The sequence below is a fragment of the Felis catus genome, chromosome C1, assembly GCF_018350175.1.
Source record: "Felis catus isolate Fca126 chromosome C1, F.catus_Fca126_mat1.0, whole genome shotgun sequence".
In the NCBI taxonomy this organism is placed as follows: domain Eukaryota; kingdom Metazoa; phylum Chordata; class Mammalia; order Carnivora; family Felidae; genus Felis; species Felis catus.
Genome location: NC_058375.1, coordinates 105764734 through 105789884, shown reverse-complemented (window position 1 = coordinate 105789884; position 25151 = coordinate 105764734). Strand labels below are relative to the sequence as shown.

Sequence of the window (25151 nt, the reverse complement as noted above, 5' to 3'; positions counted from 1 at the left end):
AAGTTTGAGCAGCCATGGCAGAAATAAATGGTTAAACAAAAACAGTGACATTCCGATGTCAGTTTTCTGTCAGAATCTACCCAAGGGAACAAAAGTAAAAAAGAAGTGTCAAAACCCCAATGGAGAAAACAAACAGCAATATCTCTCCCTACTTACAAAATGTCAACCAAAATGGTGAACCTAGTCATATTCTGACTACATGACATTCTGTTCTATCTTTGTATTTCCAAATTTCAGTTTCTCACTCCAGTAAAGTGGCTTAAATTGTATTACTATCCACTAGAACAGAAGCACTGAAGGGTAAAGGACCAGCGTACAAATGTTTTACACTGGACACAAAGAACACGGATGGGCACCTGGGTGGCTCAGTCAGTTGAGTGTCCAACTCTTGATTTCGGCTCAAGTCATGATCCCAAGGTCATGAGATTGAGCCTTAGACAGAGAGTGGAGCCAGCTTAAGATGCGCTCTCTTTCTCCCTCCCCTCCCCCTCACACGAGCGTGCACACACACTCATTCTCTCTCTAGAGAACAAGACAGAACACAGACGACAACAACAACAACAACAAAATACTCAACAACATCCCTACCATCTGGAGTTATCAGATTACAGGCTAATTTACTAGTGGGGCTCTTCTGGGAAGAAGAGAGCCACCAAAATCAAGGATTTATGAGGCTGGCCCTACTATAAAGTCCCAAGCAAAAATGCTTCAGTCCTGTGTTCTCTGGGGTTTCCTTCAGCAGTTACATGAAGTCAGGAAAGGAGCTATAAAGTTATTTCCAAATCATTTGTGCTCATGATAAAATCACATAGGTGAAGGGCCACAATTTCAGAAATGTTCTTGTCTGAAGCAAAAAGGAACTACAGGTTCATGATCTTCTAACGTTTCAAGTACTTTTTCTTGGGGGAGTCATGCATGATTTTATCACAAAGCTCTTATTTCAGAGAACAGTGTACACCTTAGCATTCTAACTTTACTTTCTAACTCCTTCAAATCAAGTCTCCAAAACAGAAACTCCTTACTCCCTTCATGGTAGTTTAAAAAAGGGATGCAGTGGCTTATTTCAAATCCTTTTTTTTTTTTTTTTTTAAGATTTTGTTTTTAAGTAACCTCTATACAGCAATGTAGGGCTTGAACTTACAACCCTGAGATCAAGAGTCACATGTTCTACCAACTGAGCCAGCCAGGCGCCCCTGAATTTCAAGCTCTTGATAAACTAGTCAAACTACAGATAGGGAAACAGGCTCTCTGCACACTGGTGTGACAGATGGTCATACTGTCAACAGCACCCCATCAGGGCTAATTTTATTTTTAAGTGGTGCCACTGTCCAAATAATGAGGATGGGGAGAAAGCAAAAGAAGGAATAAATTTCCTTTGCACACCAAACAGCTGAGACTAGAAGGCAAACTGCATCAACTTTTATTAACAAAGTGTAAGAACAAGCACATGATGATGATGGCTGCTGTAAGCTGATATTCATTTATAATTGCTTCCCCCAAATCCAAACATGGTAATTAATTATTCCAATGGGAACCGATGTCAAACATCACTTAGAGTGTATGGTTTGATCTAACCTCTGTATTTCACATGTCAGCAGAATAAAAGACCAGCTCTGACTTAATGGTGAAATACTCTAGACAGGGAATGACTGTTCCAAATAATCTGTCCTTTTTAATTTGAATTCCAAAAGATTTTGAGCCTCCAAAGGTTATAGGCAGCTTATCTAAGACATCAATCTATCCCTGAATCCTAACGTTCTTAACCTTGAATCTATTTTCAATATTGTCAAAGAGAGTTCCACCAAAACTTAAGTGAGCTCAGCTAAACATCTAAGAACAATAAATTGGTTTTAGAATGGTTACAAAACCCACACACACAATCTCCTACTTGAATTTCTACAAAGCCAGCCTTCTTACCTTTAACAATTTAGGAAATCATAAACCATCACTCATTCTTGTCAATGTCCTAATTCCCCTGGTACCATCCAGACACAGCAACACTCACCCCCAATCACAAATAAAACCCATTAAATAAATAAATAAATAAATAAATAAATAAATAAATAAATAAATAAATAAATCTAATAGCCTTTTTTTTTTGCATCAGAATCTAATATCCTTCTTCTTCAATCACATCCTTAGAATGAAATATTTTACTAAATTAAATTTACTAAGGCCAAACCTAAGTGAAAGTGAAGATACACAAAAAAAGTCAACACTATGGATCTGGACACAAAAATCCCATCAGGTTTTCAGGACTATTTATAAACACTTTTTCTTAATTTCTTAATCCAATTGTTTCAACATTTGTCAAAGAAGCAAAGATGGAAGGTGTGAGAAACAAAAGTAAAAATAAGAATCTGAAGCTATTTTTAGACATTTTTATACTTTGACTTCTCATATGAACATCATGGAGTCAAGGAGCTGTAACGTCCACTGAAACCCAGTATTTTATTTTCTGGTGAAAACACAATAGGACAAAAACATTTACACAATCTGAATTACTAACTACTAGCTGTAGGATCTGGCAGTAAACATAAAAACATAAAAATATCAAACAATGACATCTGAAAAAGACAGCAGGACTATCCGAAGCAGTAGAGATGGAAGAGGAGGAAGATGATTCCATTAAGTGACAAAAGAAATTTTCCTTTACTCCTAAATCTGCCCACATGGCCAATACTTCCATGGGACAGAGGCTGAATCAAATCCTGGAACATAAATACATGGTTTGTAAGGTTACCCTGGTTCTAATAAAACACCTAACTTCTTATAAGCTTAAGAACTACACACAACCTGCTTTTCTGCATTGGGGGAAAGAGAGAAAAGGTTTAAATTAAGGGACTACTCTAGAAAAACACCTGTTATTTTACCTCATCCTTCGCACTAGAATGCAACACAAGTTGCTCTGGTCCTCTAATGCTTTTACAGGAAAGGCAAAAAACACCTCTCAAGAAACTAAAAATAGATGTACATAAATAAAACTGCAGCTTATGAAGAAGATACTTGTGACCATGTAGCCAAGCTCATCCCAGCTGGAATATGAAAGCGGGAACCCTCCATTTAGCCAAGTCAAAAGGCAAGGATGCAATCCCAGGCCTAAGGAAATGTCAACCTCTCAAGTACAGCATCCAACATCCGACAGCTTCTCCTGCCTGTAGAGGCAACAGTAACTGTGGAACACCAGACGTTTCTGATGGAAGCTCTAGAACAGTTTCTGACTCAATTTCCACCCACCTCCCCACACTTACACACATTTTCCCTCCTACACACAATCTGCTGCTTTTCTTGTGGGCTCCTCTGCCCTGCCTCAATCTCCAGTAGTTTCTAACTACCCTGGCTCAGTGCTCCAAGTGCCGGTTTCCTGATACAGACTAAGCATTCTTCCAGTGCATTTCCTATTATGCAATATTTCTCCACAGCACGTACAACCACCTCCCAAGCACTCCATCCTTCCCAGGCCTAATTCCCATCACAACCTCTCTCAGCCTCTACTGTGCATCATTCCATCTTCTCCATCTGTTTTCTAGGGTCTTTTAACTCTAATTTTCCGCCTTCCTTCAAAACGCCCTATTCCCTCCCAAAGGTGGGCAGTCTGGAAATGGGAATCCTACAAGGAGGGTGTCTGATATAAATGCATGTGGGTACGAGCGCGTGTGCGGGGGTCGGCACTGGGAAGGGATGACGCACGAGGGGGGAGGCCTCTAAGGAAAAAGGTCTCCAATAACTCCCACCCCCAACAAAACCCACAATTCCCTAATTCCTCAGCAATCCAAAGAAAACGTCACATAACCCTTAAACATGTTTTAACCCCATGGCTTCTCTTCCACATTTTTATCCGATTAACCCCATAGTCAACTTGAATTCCACCTGCCTCTCACACTAAGTAATTCCTCTAAATACAAGGCCTCCGTTTACTTCAGTTTTCTCTACTTCTTTCGGTTTCCCTTCTGTTACCGTCCTACCCCCATTTTCAATCTCCATCCCTTTTCAAGTTCTCAAGTCGGTCTCCTCGAAGACAGCTTGTGTTTTTGAGAGCCTCCCTTTCCTCAATCAAATCCACCCTTTCCTCAGACTCCCCCTGACCGCTCAGAAAACCCGATTTGAAAACCCAACCTCCGTCCTCCTTACCGGCAACTCCTCGGACATCCCCAGTTACAGGTGCCCTCCCAGGTCTCGCTCTCGTTCCCATCGCACAGCCGCCATCAGCCCCCTGCCCACGCCCCGCCCTGATTACCTGAGGACGAGGCGCAGGAAGGGACGCCGGGATCCGCGGATGAAAACCCGACCGACGACGGCCCTGAGGAGGCCGACGCCATCTTGGCAGCCCCCTCCCCCTCAGCGGCCTCGCTCCCTTTCAATCGGGCTCTTCCTCTTCTCCGAGTCGAATTTTCTCCACGTCTCTTCACAGAACCCGCGTTCTGCGGGCCACCTCCCTGCCCCCTCCGGGGCCTCTCTCAGACACGTCGGGCTGGGTCCTGAAACAGCTCAGGGCCGCACCATTTGGCTGGCATAGGGGAAAACCGCCGTTTCGCACCCGCTCCGCAACTTCACCAGTGCTCCGAGGGAGCTACTTTCCCCTTTCACAAAGAAGTAGGCTCCAGCCCGCCGCCAGGACCCCGCGTCCGAACCTAACCACACCTAACGAAATAGGGGGCGTGAAAAGTCCCAGAGGAACAAATGCCCCCGCCCCTCCTCCCCAGCCACAGCCTGTTTATCGCCCAACCTCACGGCTCCACTCGGTGGCCAGGGGAAATCCGGGAACTGCTCATGCGCGTAACCTTTCCAGCGTTCCAGCCCACTCAATGGGGGGGGGGGGGAGAAGAGGGAGGCCCTGAGAGCCAATCGGAAGGCTGGTGTTGGTCACATTACACGGGTTCCTCTTGCCCTAACGAATCCACAGGTCGAAGACAAGCTCTTCCCCGACTGTGAACCAGCGCTACGGTGGCTCTGTGGGTCCAGTTAAATTCGTCTCTGTGAAAGGACCTGGCTGAGTTGCCGGAGCTCGGGATAAGTAAGAGTCGGCTCGGCTGGCCTTCAATTTTAGAGCCCAGGGTTAGAGCTCCCCACCGAGGCGCTGTTGTCAACTCAGCGACGTTAAGCCCTTGAATATCACAAAACATCACATGCGACTATTCTTCCGGCTTTACTGCTTGTTTACTGTTTGGCTTAACATGCGTGCTTGTCTTGCCTTCCTCTGAATGACATTCAAAACAGATCTACACTTTGCTTCAAGCGCAATGCTGGGCACAGTTATGGAATTCAGAAGACCTCTCAGAAAAAGCCACGGAAGGCGACCATATCACAATCTGCGATCCAGGCAAACCCTTGGTTCTGTTAATCAGTGCACCGAACTGCACAGAGAAATTCCGCAAACCCTTGGTTCTGTTAATCAGTGCACCGAACTGCACAGAGAAATTCCCCATTCTAGTCTAGCGTTCGGATTAATAAAGTACCCTGGAGATTGTGAAAACCAGATGGGGAGCTGAAGACTGATCGGACTGTAAGCTGCTGAAAAGCAAAGACTGTTTCACTCTTGTATCTCCAGCTCCTCCCATCTTGTGAGCCTGTACATGGTAGCGCCTCAATAATTATTTGTGAAATTAATAAATGAAGAGAAATTGTGTGTGTGGGGGGGGGGTCTTGGTTTGCAGCCCCCAAGATGGCCTGGTTATCCTCTATCCGGATGTCTTCCGGGTCCTCGAAAGGGAACCTAGGACCATGAAGTCCAGAGACTACCACTGCCTATTTTCCTCTGCCTTCTACCCCTCTCTCAAGATAGAAATAATTGTTTCCCTGCTGCCACTTGCTGGATTATTCATATTCCATTGGGTATGAAGGTAGACAAACTACATGATTGCGTTGCCATTTCATTCAATAGCAATGGAATTGAACGACACTGAAGTATTTTGCAGTTGCCTATACATATACCCCTCCACCCAACTAACAGTACAGGAACTAGACAGGTGGGAGCACACTGTCTAGCACGGGATTTGGCTCATAGGTCAAATAAATATTTATTGAATAAATTATACTTGTTTCCATATAAGGCATGGAGTTGCTACCATTTCCTGAGTTATTTTAGAAATCAGCTGGTGTAGAACTAAAGCTGTTTCTGATTTAAAAATTGGAAATAGACCAATAAAGCCCTGACTCATACAGGCAGTAGGTCAAATAGAGGGATCTTCTCCCTGGGATTTGATCTATGAATTTGATTTCAGCCCTCCTGAAAAGAAGAGATCCCTGTTTTGTAGCTTCTTAGGGGTCTTTGTTTCTCTTTATGTACCAGAAAATGGCTGCTATTACTCCTACTACATGGAATTATGTCAGTCTGTTTACTTGTTTGTCTTCCTCACAAGACTGAATATTTCAGGGCAAAGATTACATCTTACCCATTTTCATATCTCAAGCATTTTATATCTCAAGCATCTTTGTGCCTGGCACAAAGTAGGTGCATAATACATGTCTCCTGAATATATGAAGGAATGAAAGCAAAATTCAAAAAGTGGGGCCAGAGTGTCTCTCATCTTTTTCCCCTTTACATTATCTCTGCCTCCACTCCCACTCAATCCCTGGGGTGTCCTCTGAGTCACAGAGCCACTCTTCCCCAGTAACATTCCTGGCATAGAAGACCTGGGGTGACGTGGCAGGGTGTGGAGGCAGAGGCAAAGCAGGACATGTTGGCTTGGTGCCCCAAGGAAATTGAAAAAGGAGTTCACCAATATATATTTTGGAAAAGTAGAGCAATCTGGTGATTTCAAAATAGGTCCACGTATACAGATTTGACAGAAATAACGTGAGTGTGCACACACATGCATACACACACAGATTTTATCATATCTTAGAATAGTCCCTAAGGTCAGAATGGAGGGGGCTAGGGGCAAGCAAGATCAACATAGACACAAAATAAGAGGATGAGTACCTTATTCATTCAATTGTCATTCATTAATTCATTCACTGAATTGACATTATTTAGCCCCAACAATGTCCTAGGCACCATGAGAGTTCCTGGTATACCAGGTGAAGATAAAGTCCTCGCCCTCAAAAAGATCACAGACTAATGAGAGAGGCAGCCCCATAAATCGTTAGAGTAAAATGTAATAGCTGCCATCATAGAGTATGTACAAGTGCTATGGGTTGACAATCATACTCTCAGAATAAAAGATAGGAAGAGAAGTTGATACAGGGTCTTGACAATACCACAGACTATTTGATATTGGAACTATTCCAGAGAATCAAGGCGGCATGACCTCCGTGTTTATGGAAACTGTGCCAGGAAGAGAGATTGGCGACTGAGAAGACTTTACTGTCTTATAGAACCTATAGAACCAGAATTTGGCCAGGTAGACAAGTAAGGAAAAGAATCCTAAGAAGGAAAAGCAGGCAGGCACGACGAAGAATTGAAAAGTGATACTAGAATAGGACGATGAGGCAGGAGGTGAAGCTGGAAAGGCAGGGAGAGGCCAAACTATGAAGGATCTTGAATGCCATGTTAATAGTAGTTAGCACCTACTAACCATATGTGCTTACTAAATCCTGTGCTAAGCAGTTTACAAGATTAATATCTCTTAATCTTTGCAACAACTTTAAAAGATAAGTATTATTCGTCCCACCTTGTTATTTTCTTAAGTAGGTTCCACGCCCAACGTGGGGCTTGAAGTCATGACCCTGATATCAGGAGTCGCATGCTCTACCCACTGCGCCAGCCGGCGTCCCTGGTTCCAGTTTACAGATGAAAACTGAGATTCAGCAACTTGTCCGAAGTCACACAGCTAAAAGATCTTAAACTCAAACTCAGGTATGGCTGGCTCTACAGCTATGCTCTTAAACACACTACTATTCTGCCTCAAGGATTTTGGACTTTAACCCGTAGATGATAGGGAGCCATTAAACATCTTCGAGTAGAAGAGTGACAAAGTCTGGGTTTTTAGAAAGGTTCCTACTAGAAGCAGAATGGAAAACGGACTGGAGACTGACCTCTTCTAAGTGAAAATTTGTTGACTCCTAAATTCTGGACTTAGGGTAGTAGGACTCCTGGAGTCACCGAGCCCAATCGTTCCACAGTCCAGGTCCGCGCGTGCTAGAACGGGGAGCTAGGTTGTCTCCGCGTTCCCGGTGGGCGGGGCTGCAGAGTGAGGAAGGCGCGGCTGACAGGACTAGGAGCCTCTCGAAGCTCTGCTACTTCTGCCTGTAGACTACTGGCTTCCGCCACCGCCTACCACCCGCAGGTAGTGGTGTCGAGCGCCGAGTTCCGCTACCCGCGCTGGGTGAGGGGCCTCTGATCGCGGCGCAGTCTCGGTAGGCGGTATGAGTTTGGCTGGGGGCCGGGCCCCCCGGAAGACCGCGGGGAACCGGCTTTCTGGCCTCCTGGAGGCAGAGGAGGAAGATGAGTTCTACCAGACGACTTATGGGGGTTTCACAGAGGCAAGAGCTGGGTCCAGGAAGAGGGAGGGGAGGAAGCTAAAGGGAGTCCTGAAGGGAGAAACCTCGGACAAAGAAGGGGGCGGGGAATGGAGTGGAGCCCTGGTAGCTGATACTCGCGACGGGGTGGGAGAGTTGGGGGTGGCGGGGGTTTAAAATGGAGTACTAGAAGGTAGAGCCCTAGATGGCGTTGGAGGGGTCGGGGATGGAAGGGTCTCCGGAGGCACCCCAGAGTGTGGCAGAAACCGACAGCGTACTTTTCTAGTTGCCTGTTTTCACCACACTCTTGACGTCTAACGTAACGCGAGCTTCTCGCAGCCACGCAGTATATAGTCGTGGGCCCACGGTATGGTTCTTCACCAGAGGTATAGAAAGGAATCTCTTTTCAAAAAAGAAAAAAATAGAGGAGCTTAGCCTATGCTTTTTCCAGCTTTCAAGTCTCAATGTAAGTGTTTCCTTCGATAACACTTCTTTGCTATAAAAAGTGTCCCATTTATTTCCTTCATAGTATGCATTTCAAATTGTAATTAGATTTGGTTTGCCTACTTGTTTATACTTTCCTATTAGGTTGTAAACTCTGTAAGGTTAGAGATGGTCTGTTTTGTTCAACAGAATAAGTCTAGTGCCTGGGCTAGGGTCTGGATTGGATTGGCACTTGTATTGATTGAATCTGTCCATTCTTAAAATAGCCGTTGAGAAGCTAGGGCAAACCAACTACTGTGACAGGTTATAGGGAAGCAGAGAGTATTAAGAACACTTTTTCTTACCTATACTAGACCCCAATGGGGGAACCAGCTGAATTAACAGTTGAAATACTGTGTGATAAGGAGTAAAATAAGTGGTAAGGATAGGGTGCTGTGGTAACATGTGGGAGCCAGAGTCATTGGTGGGGATGGGCATCCTGGGGGACACGATGTTTAAACTTAGGATAGTATGAAAAGTAAGCTGTGGCTGTATGTACAGCAGTAGGGCTGAGAGCAAGGTAAGGAGAAAGGTTAGCCCACTGAGGGGGTGGAGCAGATGTGTAAAGGTACTGAGTCTGGGTCTGGAGCCTGCATGTCTACTCTCATTCTCCAGACCTTGAAAGAGAATAAAGATTGGTAAGGCTGGAGAGAGTAGGCGTGGGCCAGATCATGTTGGGCCTTGTGAACCATGTTAAGGAGTTTGCTCTTCATCCAGAGGACTGAGAAGATTCATCAAAGTACATGATCAAATCTGTACTTTATATAGTTTTTAATGTTTATTTATTTTAGAGAGAGAGTGCAAGCGGGGAAGGGGCAGAAAGACAGGGAGACACAGACTATTTTTAAATTTTTGTAATGTTTATTTATTTTTGAGAGAGAGAAAGAGTGTGAGCAGGGAAGGGGCTGAGAGAGAGGTGGACACAGAATCCAAAGCAGTCTCCAGACTCTGACCTATCAGCACAGCCCAATGCAGGCCTTGAACCCACAAACCACAAGATCATGACCTGCATGGGAGTTGGTTGCTTAACTGACTGAGCCACCCAGGCGCCCCCAAATTTGTACTCTAGAAACCTCACTCTAATGAAGAGAATGAAGGAGGCAGTGGGAGTAGAGAAACATGGGCAATAGGTTTCAAGACACATTAAGGAAATTGAATCCACAGGTCTTGATGACTGATTGGGAGTCATTACTTACACAGCTATAGTTTAAAATAGAATGTTCTCTTCCCTCCCCCAAAGGCCATTTTCCTATTCCTGTCATTTTACGAGTCGTTATTTAATATGTACCCTTCATGCTTCCAAAAAGGATTAAAGGAGGCTTACCATATAAACAAAAAGTAGGAACAGTAAAAATAGAGACAGATCAGAAGTAATTGTACCAGGAGCCTCTGCTAAAATGGTAATAGCAATTGATACTAAATTTAGCTGTGAGCTTCCTGGCAGCCAAACCCTGAATTTCTTTTTTCAGTAAGAAAGAAGCATATACATTCTTTAAAAGAGAAAAACTTACTCAACGCTAAATTTTAGGAATTTAATCCTTATATAAGATGTATAGACTAACAGGGTTTCGGCAGATGATGTAGAAATATCCTCTTATCTAGTCATGTCTATTAATGACCCTCAATAAGGGCCAAAGGAATGGTAGTAAATCCCTAACTTAATGAAAGCATTTTGATTGGACACTAAGCTAATGTGTAGTTGAACTACTATTCTCTGGTGAGATGACTTAATACCAGGTTAGAGCTGAGGGGATTAATGTGTTCCCAGGCTGTCTTTCACAAACATCAGTTGGGAGGAAATGATGGTCATCAGTGCAAGATTGAACTCTGGCTAGCTTGGAGTGTCAACTGTCTGTGCTATTTGCTTGCTTTGGCAGCATATGTACCAAGATTAGCCTGTTGGTCTACATCATTGATTGAAGAGAGAGCCACATGTTTGAGATGCCACCCCACCCAGTTGACTCCCCTGCCCCCAAGTGTATTTTTCCCTTTACTTTTTAATGGGGCTGCCGTTCTAGACTTAACCTGCACTCTCTCAATTTCAATTCTAGGCCCCATGTTCTCTACTCCACTCAGCTAACCACCTCCAGAACTTTCTGAAACACTCCTTGTATACAGTCTTCCTATCTCCCCAAGTCTTCATTGGCTCCCCATTACTAGTACTTGTACCCAATTATTTTTCTGTTCCAACACACCTGAGGAATGAGACCTATTTCTCAGTAACTTTAATTTACCTCAACAATGATTATCAGTACTGGAACAAGCGAGGAGAGGGAGAGGATTGAGAATCCTTAGCCTGCAAATTAAACTCATGAGTTTATTAGCCTGATAATGTAAGTCTCTCTGTAGACTGAATGCAACCTTTTCAAGTCTTAGAGCCTTATAGGGCAGTCAGGAAATGTTGGAAGAAGGCTGTGCTGGAGTCAAAGGCAGCCAGCTAGGAAGATTTCTTGCCCAAGAAAAACTTTCTGCTTTACTTAGGTCTAAATCTTTATTCTATAAATAGGCTATGCACATTCCTGCTTCTGCATCTTTGTTCTTGCTGTTCCATCTACCCATGTTACCTCTGCCCTCTTGGCTGTCTAAACACTACCCACGTTTTATTTTATCTTATTTTATTTTATTTTACTTTATTTTATTATTTAAAAAAAATTTTTTTTAATGTTTATTTATTTTTGAGACAGAGAGAGACAGAAAATGAACAGGGGAGGGTCAGAGAGAGAGGGAGACACAGAATCTGAAGCAGACTCCAGGCTCTGAGCTGTCAGCCCAGAGCCCGACGCGGGGCTCGAACCCACAGACCGTGAGATCATGACCTGAGCCAAAGTCGGAGGCTCAACCGACTGAGCCACCCAGGCGTCCCTATTTTATTTTGTAAGTTTATTTATTTTGAGAAAGAGAGTGCACATGGGAGAGGGGCAGAGAGAGAAAGAGAATCCCAAGCAGGCTCTGCGCTGTCAGCGTGGAGCCCAAAGCAGGACTCGATCTTACAAACTGTGAGATCATGACCCGAGCTGAAATCAGGAGTCAGACGCTTAACTGACGGAGCCACCAAGGTGCCCCAAAACACTACCAGTATCTTAAACCATGGCTCAAGTTCTCTTTGTTCTTTAGAGTCTCAGCAAACTGTGACGTGATGACCAAATCTGGCCCGCTACCTGTTCTGTTTTAGCCCTTCACAGAAAAAGTTTGCCAACCCCTGCTCTAAAGGAATAAAGTCTAAAGTTTAGACCCTCCCAGACGACCAATCTATAGCAAGTGTGCCTTCCTTTGAGCTCCTGTAACACTTTAGTACCATTTGATACCTTATATGTTGTCTTGTACTTAAACTTCCTTTTATAATGATACCCTGTCCTCTGCCTGACTGTGAGACCCCTGAAGGTAAAGACCAAACCAAATCCTTTCTGTATCCCAGCACTTAACACTGTATGCTACGGGTAAAGGGCAGTTAATGACTGCCGAAAGAGGTGGTGCTGGAGCCAGAGGCCATTACCTAGAAGGGCTTCTTGCCTAAGGAAATTGAAGAGCTGGGTTGGGAAGGAGAGTGGGGCAGCTCTTACCAAGAAAGCAAAGAGATTCTGTACCTGGAGGGGCACTGATGACTCCAGTGACAGTGAGAACCTTCTCTCCTTATATCCTCAGGAATCTGGAGATGATGAATATCAAGGGGACCAGTCAGACACAGAGGATGAAGTGGACTCTGACTTTGACATTGATGAAGGGGATGAACCATCCAGTGATGGAGAAGCAGAAGAGCCTAGAAGGAAGCGCCGAGTAGTCACCAAAGCATATAAGGTGCAGGGGTATCCTGGTTTTCTTGGACTCCTGTAATTTCCCATAATTTCTCTTCTGCCCTTCATAAGGTCACAGGACTCCCCATGCTAGTCCTATTTCCCACAGGACTAGTTTTCTCAAATCCTCATCTTTCTCTGTATTACTTCTGTTCCATGGTATCTGATTCCAATCTGTTCCCAGGAGCCTCTCAAGAGCTTGAGGCCTCGAAAGGTCAGCACTCCAGCTGGTAGCTCTCAGAAGGCCCGAGAAGAGAAAGCTCTGCTGCCATTAGAACTACAGGATGATGGCTCTGACAGTGAGTGTGGAGATGTTTGGGTCAGTTGACAATTGGGTCAATAGGAACATAACGAAAAAGTATTGTATTCATGGCAAGTTAACTGAAGTTGACAACTGTACTATGGTTACATAAGGGAAGCCCTTATTCTTAGGAAATATACAGTGAAGTATTTAGGGTCGAGAACTAAGATGTGTGCAACTTAATCATTCAGGAAAACACACGCGATGCAAATGGGGCAAAAGGTTAACAGGAAGTGATCTGGGTAAAGGACACATAGGTACTTTCTGTGGACTCTTCTTACAACTTTTTTGTAAGTTTGAAATGATTTCCAAATAAGAAGTTTTAAAATTAAAAATAAAGGAGGTGGACATGAATTCAAAGATTTCTTCCTCTCTGACTTCTTCCCCAGGTCGGAAGTCCATGCGTCAGTCTACAGCTGAGCATACAAGACAGACATTTCTTCGGGTACAGGAGAGGCAGGGACAGTCACGGCGGCGAAAGGGGCCCCATTGTGAGCGGCCGCTGACCCAGGAGGAGCTGCTAAGAGAGGCCAAGATCACAGAGGAGCTCAACTTACGTTCACTAGGTCAGTCTGGTTTTGAGACTAGTGGGCAGAGGGAGGGGGAACCTTAGAAAAACGGAGACTGAAGGGCCTGAAGAGCTAGGGAGTTGAAGATCCAGAAGAAGGGAATCCGAGGAAGGAAATGGGGAGAGTGAGGGATTAGGAGCAAGGAGTGAGGCAGTTAGCTGGGCTCTAAAGAACAAGTTATATTGAAGAAAAAGTGTGTTGTATAAAATAAGAATCGAATAGAACTGAGTTCAAATCCTAGTTCTGCCGTTCAGTTGCTGTAAGACTGCTGACAGATTGCTTAACCTACTTGCATCTTGCTGTCCTGGTTCACAAGGTGGGGTGATAATGCCTCCTTTAATGATAATCATGAAAATTAGAAATTCGCCAGAATTAGTCCATGAGATGAGCTAAAGTCAAAATTCTTTAAAATCCCTTCAGTTTATGTGCCGGGTACACTGTCACGTAAAGTAATATATTGTACAAAACATATATTTCTTTATAGGGCATTGAGAGTTGCAAATCATGAGAGGTACACGAGGGAATGGCAGGTTATACGCCTCCTGTCACATGCTCGATCTGGGGCATACTTCCATTGAGTGAAATAACACATACAATCACCTATAGTATGTGCTTTGTTCTCTCTGTCTTTCTCCCCCAACCCCCATCAAATCTTTCTCTCTCTGAATCTTTTATTTTTGGTCAAACACATATGGTTAAACATGGATAGCCCAAATGTGGAGTTGAGTATTGTTTACGCAGAATATCTGGGACCCATCCCATTCTACTTTTATATTTCTCAAATGTAGATAACTCCAAAAGAACACAATGATTGAGAAAAGATTTACTTCAGTTCCAACATCTTGAGGGTGTGTTTTCCTGTTTTGTTATAGTGACTTTAACATTGAACATTTAATCTTTGATGGTAATTCAGTACTTTCAAACAGTAGCTATCCCTCAAAACAGAAATGACTGAGAACCGTCACAAACAGTGAGGTGACCTTGATGTCACTGTAATTACAGTCCTCATCCTTTGACCACATTGGTTGGTTTGGGCCACTGTAAGGAGGGTAACACCCGGGCTTCTTGTACCAGTAGCTGACATCGGAGACCCTGCAGAAGCAGGTTCTGCAGGGGGGACAAGAAGTTCATTTTTGAACATGTTGAATTCGAGGAGTTTTTGAGTGGTCCATGCAGTGCTGAGAGTTCAGTGTACACGTCTGGGCTTGGACAAGAGATCTAGGCTGGAAACAGAAATTTGGAAGTCTGTAGAGTATGGATAGCGTTTATGAGATTGGAGTGGGTCAGATCACCCAGGGAGAAAGCATGGGGAAGAGAAGATAGAGGCCGAAGAGAACCCTGCAGATGTACAAGAGGAGCTTAGCAGTGGCCAGGATTTGGAGAACTTCAGGAGAATTTATCTTAAGAATGCCAAGGAGGGGCACTTGGGTGGTCAGTCAGTTAAGTGTCTGCCTCTTGGTTTCGGCTCGTGTCATGATCTCACAGTTCATGGGTTTGAGCCCCACACTCTCAGCGCAGAGCCTGCTTGGGATTCTTTCCTTCCCTCTCTCTCTGCCCTTCCCTCCCCCCCAAATAAATAAATATTAAAAAAAGAAAAAGAACACCAAGGAAAGAAAATGTTTGAGAGAGAGTCTCTGCTGAATGCTGCAGAAATGCTACTCAAGAGGAGAACTGTGAAGTGTCCATTTGTTTTGATGACAAGGAGGTCAGATGAACTTAGGGAACACTTTTTGGAGACTACACCATTTTGAAGCCGGCTGGGGAGCCACACTTACAAAGCTTGGCTGTAAAGGGTGGTTTAAGGAGTAAAACCTATAAGATCTGGGGTCAATGTACAGTTTTTCTTATTTGTTTTATCTAAGATTAGAGGAACTCTTGTCTTTGGTGAGAAGCAACTGAAAGTTTAATGACAGAGAAGAAAGAAAGGATAGTTAATAGGGTGGGTTTTTGGAGAAGTGAGATGTGGGGGGAGTGGGGTAGCTAGAGTACAGGTGGAAGAATTGGCCTAAATTATGGAGGAGGAAGGAAGGATGGCTTGTAGTTGGAGGTTTATAAACCCATAGCAGGACATTGGAGTGGTTCTCATCTGATGTCTTTTAGGCACTATCACCTGTCAGGTGTTGGGCATAGAGTTGGAAGTTTGAGGATAGTGAAATGTGCTTGAAGTAGTTCAGGGGTGCCTGGGTGGCTCAGTCGGTTGAGCGTCTGATTCTTGATTTAAGCGCAGATCATGATCCCAGGGTTGTGAGATCGTGCCCCGTGTCGAGCTCTGTGCTGAGCATGGAACCTGCTTAAATTCTCTCTCTCCCTCACCTCTTCTCCACTGCACGCACATCTTCTCTCTCCCTAAAAAAAAAGTAAGAAGAAGAAGAAAGAAAAGAAATAGTTAAGATAGAATTATCTGCTGGCATTGGGGGAGTCTGTTGAATTTGGGGAACATGCATTCGTGGTGGTTCCAGTCTAGCCTGTTGTGTAGTATTTTTCCAGGAGCACTCAGCAATCCAGGTCTGGACCAGGGAGTGTAGATTGATGAGAGTGACTGAAATGATAGGTTGAGGAACCTAACCTTGATTTAAAAAGGAAACTGGGGGGCGCCTGGGTGGCGCAGTCGGTTAAGCGTCCGACTTCAGCCAGGTCACGATCTCGAGGTCCAGGAGTTCGAGCCCCACGTCAGGCTCTGGGCTGATGGCTCGGAGACTGGAGCCTGTTTCCGATTCGGTGTCTCCCTCTCTCTCTGCCCCTCCCCCGTTCGTGCTCTGTCTCTCTCTGTCCGAAAAATAAATAAACGTTGAAAAAAAAATGTTTAAAAAAAATAAAAAGGAAACTGGAAGAAAAAAAAGAACAATGAAGACTGGAGGGGGCTGCCAGATAGAATGAGGAGAGATCCATGTATGGGAGGTATCAAAGGACAGAGGATATCTAGAATTGTGGAGCAAAACAACCAAAGCATAGGATGTTGCGGCCAGAGCCTGGGATGTGTGATTTTTAGTATTTCAGAGCTGGGGCAGTTCCCGGCTGTAGCCATAGTGGAATGGAGCAACAAATGTGTCACGGACAGGAAGATGAGATCCGTAAACTGTGGGGATGGGATGTTGAAGGGGCTACCCGTGTGCATGCACTTTGAGGTCACTAGGGTGATGAAGGATGATAGGAGTTGAGTGGAGAGGAACAGTGGAAAGCATTGCTAAAGTCTTCAGAGAGTAAGGGAGTGAGCATGACAGGAAAGAAACATGATCTAGCCTGGTGGCATAAGTCTCCAGAGAGAAGTGGGTTTGCGCGTGGGGAGAAAAGCAGTGGTCTAAAGTTGCAGTGTGGGCTCAACAGGACCCAGGCACACCCTGCATGGGAGGTGGCAGGATGAGAGACCTCCACCAGAGGGCTGCAGGGAGAGCAGTGGCCTTGGGATGACAGGCTTCCAGGAAGACAAGTTGTGGAAGGAATTCACAGTGAGAAACTTGAGGACATAGATGAGTTGGCTGGTTATAGAGCAGGAGTTCCAGAAGGTACAGGGAAGTGTTTGAAAGGGGAAGTGTTGGAAGGTTGGCAGAAGGGAAAGAAAGCAACATTACCAACCAGAATTCCAAGTACAAGAGAGGCTAAATCATTGGTGGGGTTTCCAGAGCACACTTTTCTGGTCAGACTTTATCTAGAAGATTGGATGCGCACTTAAGAAACAGAAATTTGGAGTTCATTCAGAGGAAAGGGATCAGGAATATTTTGACCTACTGAACATTAACAAATACTTGCTGAGTGCCTGTAATGGGTGGCACACTGCGTGGCCCTGATAATATGTAGGTAACATGAGTCAGAGTCACTGCCCTTCAGGAGGAGACCTGTGTACCAGCGATGAACTACCATAGAGCAGTGTCACTGTCCAGACAGGGGACTGTGGCGAATAAGAGGAGCGCTCAGAAGGAGGATTGGTTCTTCTGCCCAGCTCGTTGTTGCCATGTGACAACGCAGATGCCAGGTTGCCCGATTTCCTTGTTAATTTTTTTTTTATGTTTATTTTTGAGAGAGAGAGACAGAATGTGAGCGGGGGAGGGGCAGAGAGAGAGGGAGACACAGAATCCGAACAGGCTCCAGGCTCTAAGCTATCAGCTCAAAGCCCGATGCAGGGCTCGAACTCACAAACTGTGAGATCATGACCTGAGCTGAGGTTGGACGCTTAACCGACTAAGCCACCCAGGCGCCCCTCCTTGTTATTTTTTTAAGAAGGATCAGAGGGGCACCTGGGCCGCTCAGTCAGTTGATTGTCCGACTCTTGATTTCAGCTCAGGTCATGATCCCAGGGTTGTGGATCAAGCCGTGCGTCTGGCTCTGTGCTGAGCATGGAGCCTGCTTAAGATTCTCTCCCCTTCCCTCTGCCCTTTCTCCCCATTTGCACATGTGCTTACTCTCTCAAAAAAAAAAAAAAAGAAGGACCAGAAATCTCTGTATTTAAATGTAATTTCCTCATTTTCAAATATCAGTAACTATTTCAAATTTTCTTTAAAATACAATACAGATCAAACAAAACACTTAGAGGAGCTGCCAGCATGCGGCCTCTGCCATAGACTGTGAAAAGTACAGTAATGGAAGTGTCCTAGGCCCAGGGGCTAGCAAAAAGAGAGTGTGTCTCAAAACCATGTTTTATGAGAAATGGTTCAAGGAATGGGTGTTGTGATCAGCCTGGAGGGAGAGACCTGGATACTAATTTCAACTATGTAAAGGACTGTCATGGGGAAGACAGGTTGGACCTGTGTCCTTTACAGCTTGAAAAGGTGAAACAGTGTCATCAGGCAACATATTTCAGCTGGAAATAGGAGAGAACTCTGTAATGACCAGAGATGCCTGAAGACGCAGCGCGCTGCCGTGGCTGGGAGTGAGCGGACAGGGCAGCTTGGGCAAACAGGCTCCTCATCCAAGGGTTCCTTCCAGCTCCAGAGTCCTGCTGTCTGAGTGCGTGAGGAGCTGAGTGGACGGGAGAGGTGGGCGGAGAGGATGTCGGGGGTTGGGGGGGTGGTCAAGCAAAGAATGTCGGAACTAGGAGGTGCTAGGGGGGCCTCAGAGGATTGGTGTGAGTGGCTTGGGCAGGCAGGGACTAGACAGGACAGACATGAGTGTGGGCATGGGGGAACTCACCGCCCCCTCATTCCTCCCTTTGACCCTGAAGAGACCTATGAGCGGCTTGAGGCTGACAAAAAGAAGCAGGTGCACAAGAAGCGGAAGTGCCCTGGGCCCATAATCACCTATCATTCGGTGACGGTGCCGCTCGTTGGGGAGCCAGGCCCTAAAGAAGAGAATGTGGATGTGGAAGGGTGAGTGCGTCACAGGGGAGAAGGGAAGAGAGCCTTCTCCCTGCCATCCTCAGTTCTCCTCACACAGCTCTCCAACACACAGATGTCCTTCAGGGTCCTCTTCCCTCAGCTGTGTTTCTTTCTGTTTTTAGTCTCTCTCCCCTCTCTCAGCAGTTTCCCCACCCAGCACAGCTTGCTTCTCCCCATCTGTCACTTAATAGATTCTCTCCGATTGTTGCCGTCATTCTGCCTCCTTCCTCTCTTTCCTCACCTGTCTTATCTCTTTGTTGTTTTCTCTCCTCAGACTTTTTGTGTTTCTCTGTCTCTCCCCTCAGACTGGATCCTGCTCCCACAGCTTCTGCACTGACTCCCCGTGCCGGCACTGGACCCACCATCCCTCCTGCTCGCTGCTCCCGTACCTTCATCACTTTCAGTGATGATGCGACATTCGAGGAATGGTTTCCCCAAGGGCGCCCCCCAAAGGTCCCTGTTCGGGAGGTCTGCCCTGTGACCCATCGCCCAGCTCTGTACCGGGACCCTGTCACAGACATCCCTTACGCCACTGCTCGAGCCTTCAAGATCATCCGTGAGGCCTATAAGAAGTACATCACTGCCCATGGACTGCCGCCCACGGCCTCAGCGCTGGGCCCTGGCCCACCACCTCCCGAGCCCCTCCCTGGCTCTGGGCCTCGAGCCTTGCGCCAGAAAATTGTCATCAAATAAGGAGAGGAGTAGTCCTTGGAAACCTCTTTCCTGCCCTGACTTGGGGCTCTTAATGTTCCCCCTCCTCTCCCTGCTTCTCCTCTTGGTCATCTCTGACCTTTGCCTGGCCTTTTTCCATCTTTCTTTCCCCCCAGTTCCTATCGGTTTTATTTGTGTTTTTTAATCTAATAAAAGAGAAAGATCCCCTTTGTCTGGTGTCTCATTGAGTTGGGAGCAAGAAGTCTTTGTGAATGTCTGAGTATATATGGGTCTTTATTTTGTTTAATAGCATTTATTATGAGCTGCCCTTTTTAAATTGTAAGTATTCCCTCCTCCAGCTGGATTATAAACACCTTTAAATTAGACCTCCAAACAAAATTCCTGTACTCCCCTTTATATCACCTTATATTCACTGCTTTGAATATAGCAAGACCCCAAATAAGTAGGAATGACATGATTCCCCTAGTTTCTAGGACTCTGGCTTACATGCAGGAAGGGAAGGAAGTGTCATGGCTGTGAGTGGCCACTAGAGGCTCTCAGGGCTGGGCAGGGTATGGGGGCTGTGTATATGTGATCTCCCACCACCCCCCACCTGGCCAGAGCTAAAATAATAAAATGCTGAGCTCACTGTTCCCCCACCCTCTCCCCGGCACTGGGCTCTTCCTGCCGCGGGGACAGTGCTCCAGTAGCACTGACAGACCAACCGACAGAAGGGGAGGTGAGAAGGGAGGTGGCCACCAGGACTGGTAGGTGGGAAGGCAGGGGGCTTATGGACCAGAGCCTGGTGGGAGGTGGGAGGAGAGGAGCGGCTCCTTTCGGGAATGATGTGGAGTGTCTCCGTCCCTCAGCGTATGTTTCTGCCACTGTCTGTCCTATCCCTTAACCATAGTGTACATTGTCCATGCAGGTATCTCACACACTTTCTGGATCTTTCATATTCAGTATGGTGTGTATGTATGTGTAGCTTGTGTGTATTTTCTGTATTGTAAGAGATTGTGCAAGTTTAATCTTCCCACTGTTTTTAGAGAAACTTTATCGCATTTAGAAGGTATTTCCCACCCATTGGTCCGGTGTCACCTTCCCGTCCAAAGTCAGGGACAAATTATGGGGACTCAGCCCCTTCTCCTGAGACCATACCACCCTTCCCCCAACCTGGCACTCCCCCCAGCTCCTCTGAGCCCTTGCTTTCCCTTAGGATTTAGAGTTTTAGCAAACATAGAAAGTGAAATCTTGATTCCCCCACAATAAAAGAGGAAATGAGGGTAGGGTAAGAGAACTGTCTCTCTTCCCCCTTGCGTTCTTCGAGTTTAGGAAAAAAGACTGGATCTTGGGGAAGAGAAGAGGAATTTCCCTGAAACTCTTTGTATGCCCCCCTTCCTTTCAATAGGAACTGGGCCTGGGGCCAGCTGTGCTGGCAGGGCCCTTGGCAGCTGTGCTTGGGCAAGAGGCACGGACGGACGAGGTTATAAGGGAGGGTGTTGCCAGGATTTCTCTGTCACACAATGGGCAAATCACGCTTGGATGCCTGGGATCCCCATCCAGGGTGGCTGAAGCTGAGGAAGCAGGAAGAAGGAAGCTCTGGTTCTAACTAAACAACATAAGTCCCCACCTTCCCCTGCCCAGCTAGATTTCTAGCCTCCAAGGCATCCAGTTCATCGTTCTGCCCCCTGGCTCATCTGTGTCCTGCTGTGTCCATGTGTATCTTTCCATTCTCCAATAACTTTCCCCATTCCCCCCAGGCTCCGTGAGCACCAGAGTGGGGAGGGGGTGGGGCCATCATGTCATCGTATCAGAAGGAACTGGAGAAATACAGAGACATAGATGAAGATGAGATCCTAAAGACCTTGAGCCCCGAGGAGCTGGAGCAGCTGGACTGCGAGCTACAGGAGATGGACCCCGAGGTAGGGGCTCTGGCACAAGGAACCAACGAGGAAACGGGCAGCCTCCAAGCATTGGGGAAGGGGTGGTGGGCCCCGGGTGGCTGAGATCAGGGCTGCCTACAGGGCTTGGAATCCCAAGAGGGCCAGGGAAAAGGTGTGTGCAGGTGTTTAGGGAGCCCTGGAGGTACCCCAGATCAGAGGTCTGACTTCCTCCCCAAAACTCATCCCGAAGAACATGCTCCTGCCCGCTGGACTAAGACAACGTGACCAGACAAAGAAGAGCCCAACGGGGCCACTGGACCGGGATGCCCTTTTGCAGTATCTGGAACAGCAGGCACTAGAGGTCAAAGAACGTGATGACTTGGTGCCCTTCACAGGCGAGAAGAAGGGTATGGAGACACTAACAACCATGCCTACCAAAACCCAATGGTCATCTCTCAAGTGCACCCCCTCCAGCTTCCCTCTGACCTTCCAGCTTCTAGCTGCCCAGGGACCTGGCCACCCTGAAACACACATGCCTCTTTCACTCTCCAGCTTTTAGGAGAGATTAGGGGACCCAGGAGTCCTGAGCTGGTAGAGGACTTGGGCCTTACGGTGGCCCCTAGTGACCCAAGACTCCACCTCCTGGAGAAGGAAAGGAAGGAAGCTAGAGACAAGAATCGTAGGAGGAATGACCTCCACCTGAGCCACCCTTCATCTCCCCATCAGGGAAACCCTACATTCAGCCCAAGAGGGAAATTCCTGCACAGGAGCAGATCACTCTGGAGCCTGAACTGGAAGAGGCATTGGCCCATGCCACAGACGCCGAAATGTGTGATATTGCAGGTGGGCGGCAGTGGAAGGTTAGGGAGGGTGGGGAGATCCAGGGCAGGGCGGTTCTAGCCAGGCCATGGGACTAGTGAGGAAGGCCCTGAACAGGACATGAATGTTAGAGAAAGCCTCAGGTCATGGTTTTAAGTTTTTGCTTATGTATTCACTCATTCATTTTTTAATCTAATACATTCACATCTCAGAGACAAGTTTATAGGGATTATAAAGCAGATAAAAGTAGAACTATTCTGGCTGGAAATAGGAGGAAGTCTAACAGACTCCCTCACTCTTTTCTCTTTTTTTTTGAATGTGAAACACTGTTGTTTTTCTCTCCCTTACCCTCTAGGGGCTCCTTAGGGACCTTCCCTTAGCCCTGTCTCAAACTTGTTTGTTGGTTTTTTTAAAGTTTATTTATTTATTTTGAGGTGGGGAGGGACAGAGAAAGGAGAGAGAGAATCCCAAACAGGCTCTGTGCTGTCAGTGCAGAGCCTGATGCGGGGCTCAATCTCATGAACTGTGAAATCATGACCTGAGCTGAAATCAAGAGTTGGACACTTAACCGATGGAGCCACCCAGGCGCCCCCCCTCCCCCCCCTCAAAGTTTTAAAAACTACCACATTAAGCAGTTCATAGAAGGAAACCCTGGGACCTAGGGAGAGTGGGAACCTCTTTGGAAGAGGGGGGAGAAATCAGGCTTTAAAAAACTGCAACAGATTCAGAATGAGAAGGGAGGGGATTTGGAACAAACTCCTTCTTCTCATTCCTTGTTCCCCCTCTACGTGCTCTCTCCAGCAATTCTGGGCATGTACACACTGATGAGCAACAAGCAATACTATGACGCCATCTGCAGTGGAGAAATCTGCAACACCGAAGGCATTAGTAGTGAGTGTTTGGAAGCATGGCATCCAGGGCTTTGGGAAGGCAGTCCCAAGGTCTGATTAAAGGTAGCAAAGGGTGAAACGGGGATCATGGAGAGGACATGGTACAGAAGTAATGGGAGAACCAATGGGGAGGAGGTTGTGGGGGACATGTCGTGGTTTCCTTCTGGCCCTTGCCCGCCAGGTGTGGTGCAGCCTGACAAGTACAAGCCGGTGCCGGATGAGCCCCCAAATCCCACAAACATCGAGGAGATACTAAAGAGCGTTCGAAACAATGACAAGGAGCTGGAGGAGGTGAACCTCAATAACATACAGGTATCTGACCCCTATGTTCCAAATAATAAATGGGATTAACTATGTGAGTCCCAGATATGTGGGTCCCTTAGCCCACCATCTCTTCTCCTCTGACAGGACATCCCGATACCCATGCTAACTGAGTTGTGTGAGGCCATGAAGACAAATACCTATGTCCGGAGCCTCAGTCTGGTGGCCACAAGGAGTGGTGACCCCATCGCCAATGTAAGGCAACTTGAAATCCTAGCCCCCTCCCCATACATGCACCCCTTGACATGCCCCCCTGCCAGGGCTGTCATAAGGGGTTGGGGTTGTGCTGGGGATGTTATTCCCATCACGTAATCTTAGGATGGCCTGATGAAGACTCCTACCCTCAGTCCCATGGCTCTTAGCTCGGAAATCCTCAGATCACCTTCTCAGAGAGCCACAGCCTGCTCTACCACCCCGCCAACTCCACCTCACACTTAACCTCCCTGCTTCCCCTACGACCTGTGCTCCCTTCCATCTCCCTCTCACCCCACCTACAGCTCCTCAAGGACTCTTCTCAAAGAGCTGTGTTTCCCTCTTGCTCCTGTTCTTTCTCTCCTCAGTCATCTGTGAAACTGTCCCCTAATCCTAACCCAAGTCCCTACTACCCAGGCGGTGGCTGACATGTTGCGTGAGAATCGTAGCCTCCAGAGCCTGAACATTGAATCCAACTTCATTAGCAGCACAGGGCTCATGGCTGTGCTGAAGGCAGTTCGGGAAAATGCCACACTCACTGAGCTCCGTGTAGACAACCAGGTGAGCTTTCCCTCCCCTGGTCCCCTGATCATTCAACTAATATTCACCGAGTCTCCTCCCTGAGGCTGCCACTGGGTCAGGATCTCACCTAATCTTGTCTGAAACCTCTTCGTTGTCTCTATGAGGGGAGCCAAGGTCAGCACCTCTTATCACCCCTTCTGATGAAACAAGCTTTTTCAACCTCCCAAAGGGTTGGTGGTATGGCGCGGTGAACACAGAGAAGGGGGCTGACAGGGTTCACCTCTCTGTCCCCCAGCGCCAGTGGCCTGGCGATGCAGTGGAGATGGAGATGGCCACCGTGCTCGAGCAGTGTCCCTCCATTGTCCGCTTTGGCTACCACTTCACACAGCAGGGGCCACGTGCTCGGGCAGCCCAGGCCATGACCCGGAACAATGAACTACGTGAGTAAATGCAGACATGCTGTATGGGGGCAAGTAGATCCTTCTGAAGCCTGACTTAGGGACTAATAGCCTGGGGTACAGCCAAAGCAATATTCACACGTGAAGTTTAAATCCCCTAAGTGACTAAAAAGTATAGAAGAGTCTCCCTGCCCCCAAACACATACCCGTAGAAAGGCAGGAAAGGAGCTAGACATACCCGTTTGGGAGCATGGTACTTTTACTTGCCATGTCATGTCTTATTTCGTTTTGTTAATGTGGGGTGGGCGTGCTTGCTGGCCAAAGACGCTACCTCTTTATGCGTCTGGCCTCAAGGACCTGGAAAGAAGAGCACCTCTGCAGGAAGTAAGAGATGGAAGAAAGACTTGTGTTTACTGTTTCCTGTTACAGGTCGCCAGCAAAAAAAGAGATAACACTTCCTTTCCCTTTACCAACCAGAGCTGGAAGCCCTGAATGCTTAAATCCTCATCTCTCCCCCTTCCTGTAAATAAAGGCCCTTCTGTCCACTCTGCCTGCCTCCTTCCTTGGGCTCTGGGGTGGGAATCTTGGCACTAACACCCAAGGGTTACTGCCAGTTCATCAG

At 46.7% G+C, this 25151-nt stretch overlaps 3 protein-coding genes across 15 annotated transcripts in view; 2 read left to right on the top strand and 1 right to left on the bottom strand.

Annotated features, from left to right (window-relative positions):
• PIP5K1A (phosphatidylinositol-4-phosphate 5-kinase type 1 alpha) overlaps nucleotides 1-8108 on the bottom strand; it is a 40574-nt gene extending 32466 nt beyond the window's left edge. For 4 of the 11 annotated variants that reach the window (XM_045033504.1, XM_045033501.1, XR_006583030.1 and 1 more), the window contains exon 1: nucleotides 4238-4770. In XM_045033504.1, the coding sequence (XP_044889439.1) occupies nucleotides 4238-4319 (82 nt within the window). In that variant the 5' untranslated portion in view covers nucleotides 4320-4770. Of the gene's footprint in view, nucleotides 1-4131; nucleotides 4208-4237; nucleotides 4773-7977 lie in introns of those variants that run through there. The other 7 variants (XM_006935116.5, XM_045033503.1, XR_006583031.1 and 4 more) reach the window with 5 other exon arrangements.
• Nucleotides 8109-8223: 115 nt separating this feature from the next.
• On the top strand, nucleotides 8224-19734 carry VPS72 (vacuolar protein sorting 72 homolog). 2 transcript variants are annotated; one of them, XM_003990611.6, is made up of 6 exons: nucleotides 8225-8424; nucleotides 12526-12678; nucleotides 12859-12973; nucleotides 13365-13541; nucleotides 18700-18844; nucleotides 19159-19734. In XM_003990611.6, the coding sequence occupies exons 1-6, from the start codon at nucleotides 8308-8310 to the stop codon at nucleotides 19544-19546; spliced, it is 1095 nt and encodes a 364-aa protein (XP_003990660.2). In that variant the 5' UTR covers nucleotides 8225-8307; the 3' UTR covers nucleotides 19547-19734. The 2 variants fall into 2 exon arrangements, with proteins under 2 accessions (XP_019693385.1, XP_003990660.2); XM_019837826.3 differs by lacking the exon at nucleotides 18700-18844 and having other exon boundaries at nucleotides 8224-8424; nucleotides 19159-19338.
• Nucleotides 19735-20122: 388 nt separating this feature from the next.
• Nucleotides 20123-25077, top strand: TMOD4 (tropomodulin 4). Of its 2 annotated transcripts, none has more exons than XM_006935111.4 (10): nucleotides 20123-20243; nucleotides 21265-21426; nucleotides 21638-21794; nucleotides 22114-22230; nucleotides 23008-23097; nucleotides 23278-23408; nucleotides 23505-23612; nucleotides 24027-24170; nucleotides 24427-24571; nucleotides 24959-25077. In XM_006935111.4, the coding sequence occupies exons 2-10, from the start codon at nucleotides 21304-21306 to the stop codon at nucleotides 24979-24981; spliced, it is 1038 nt and encodes a 345-aa protein (XP_006935173.2). In that variant the 5' UTR covers nucleotides 20123-20243; nucleotides 21265-21303; the 3' UTR covers nucleotides 24982-25077. The 2 variants fall into 2 exon arrangements, with proteins under 2 accessions (XP_006935173.2, XP_003990659.2); XM_003990610.6 differs by having other exon boundaries at nucleotides 20147-20271.
• Nucleotides 25078-25151: the final 74 nt, after the last annotated feature.

Excerpts from the sequence above, each read along its gene's own strand:
- VPS72 (XM_003990611.6), top strand. The coding sequence starts at position 8,308 with ATGAGTTTGGCTGGGGGCCGGGCCCCCCGGAAGACCGCGGGGAACCGG. Across the intron at positions 8,425-12,525 it reads CTTATGGGGGTTTCACAGAG|GAATCTGGAGATGATGAATA; the intron begins GCAAGAGCTGGG and ends TTATATCCTCAG. Across the intron at positions 12,679-12,858 it reads TAGTCACCAAAGCATATAAG|GAGCCTCTCAAGAGCTTGAG; the intron begins GTGCAGGGGTAT and ends ATCTGTTCCCAG.
- TMOD4 (XM_006935111.4), top strand. The coding sequence starts at position 21,304 with ATGTCATCGTATCAGAAGGAACTGGAGAAATACAGAGACATAGATGAA. Across the intron at positions 23,613-24,026 it reads GTGGTGACCCCATCGCCAAT|GCGGTGGCTGACATGTTGCG; the intron begins GTAAGGCAACTT and ends CCTACTACCCAG. Across the intron at positions 24,171-24,426 it reads AGCTCCGTGTAGACAACCAG|CGCCAGTGGCCTGGCGATGC; the intron begins GTGAGCTTTCCC and ends TCTGTCCCCCAG.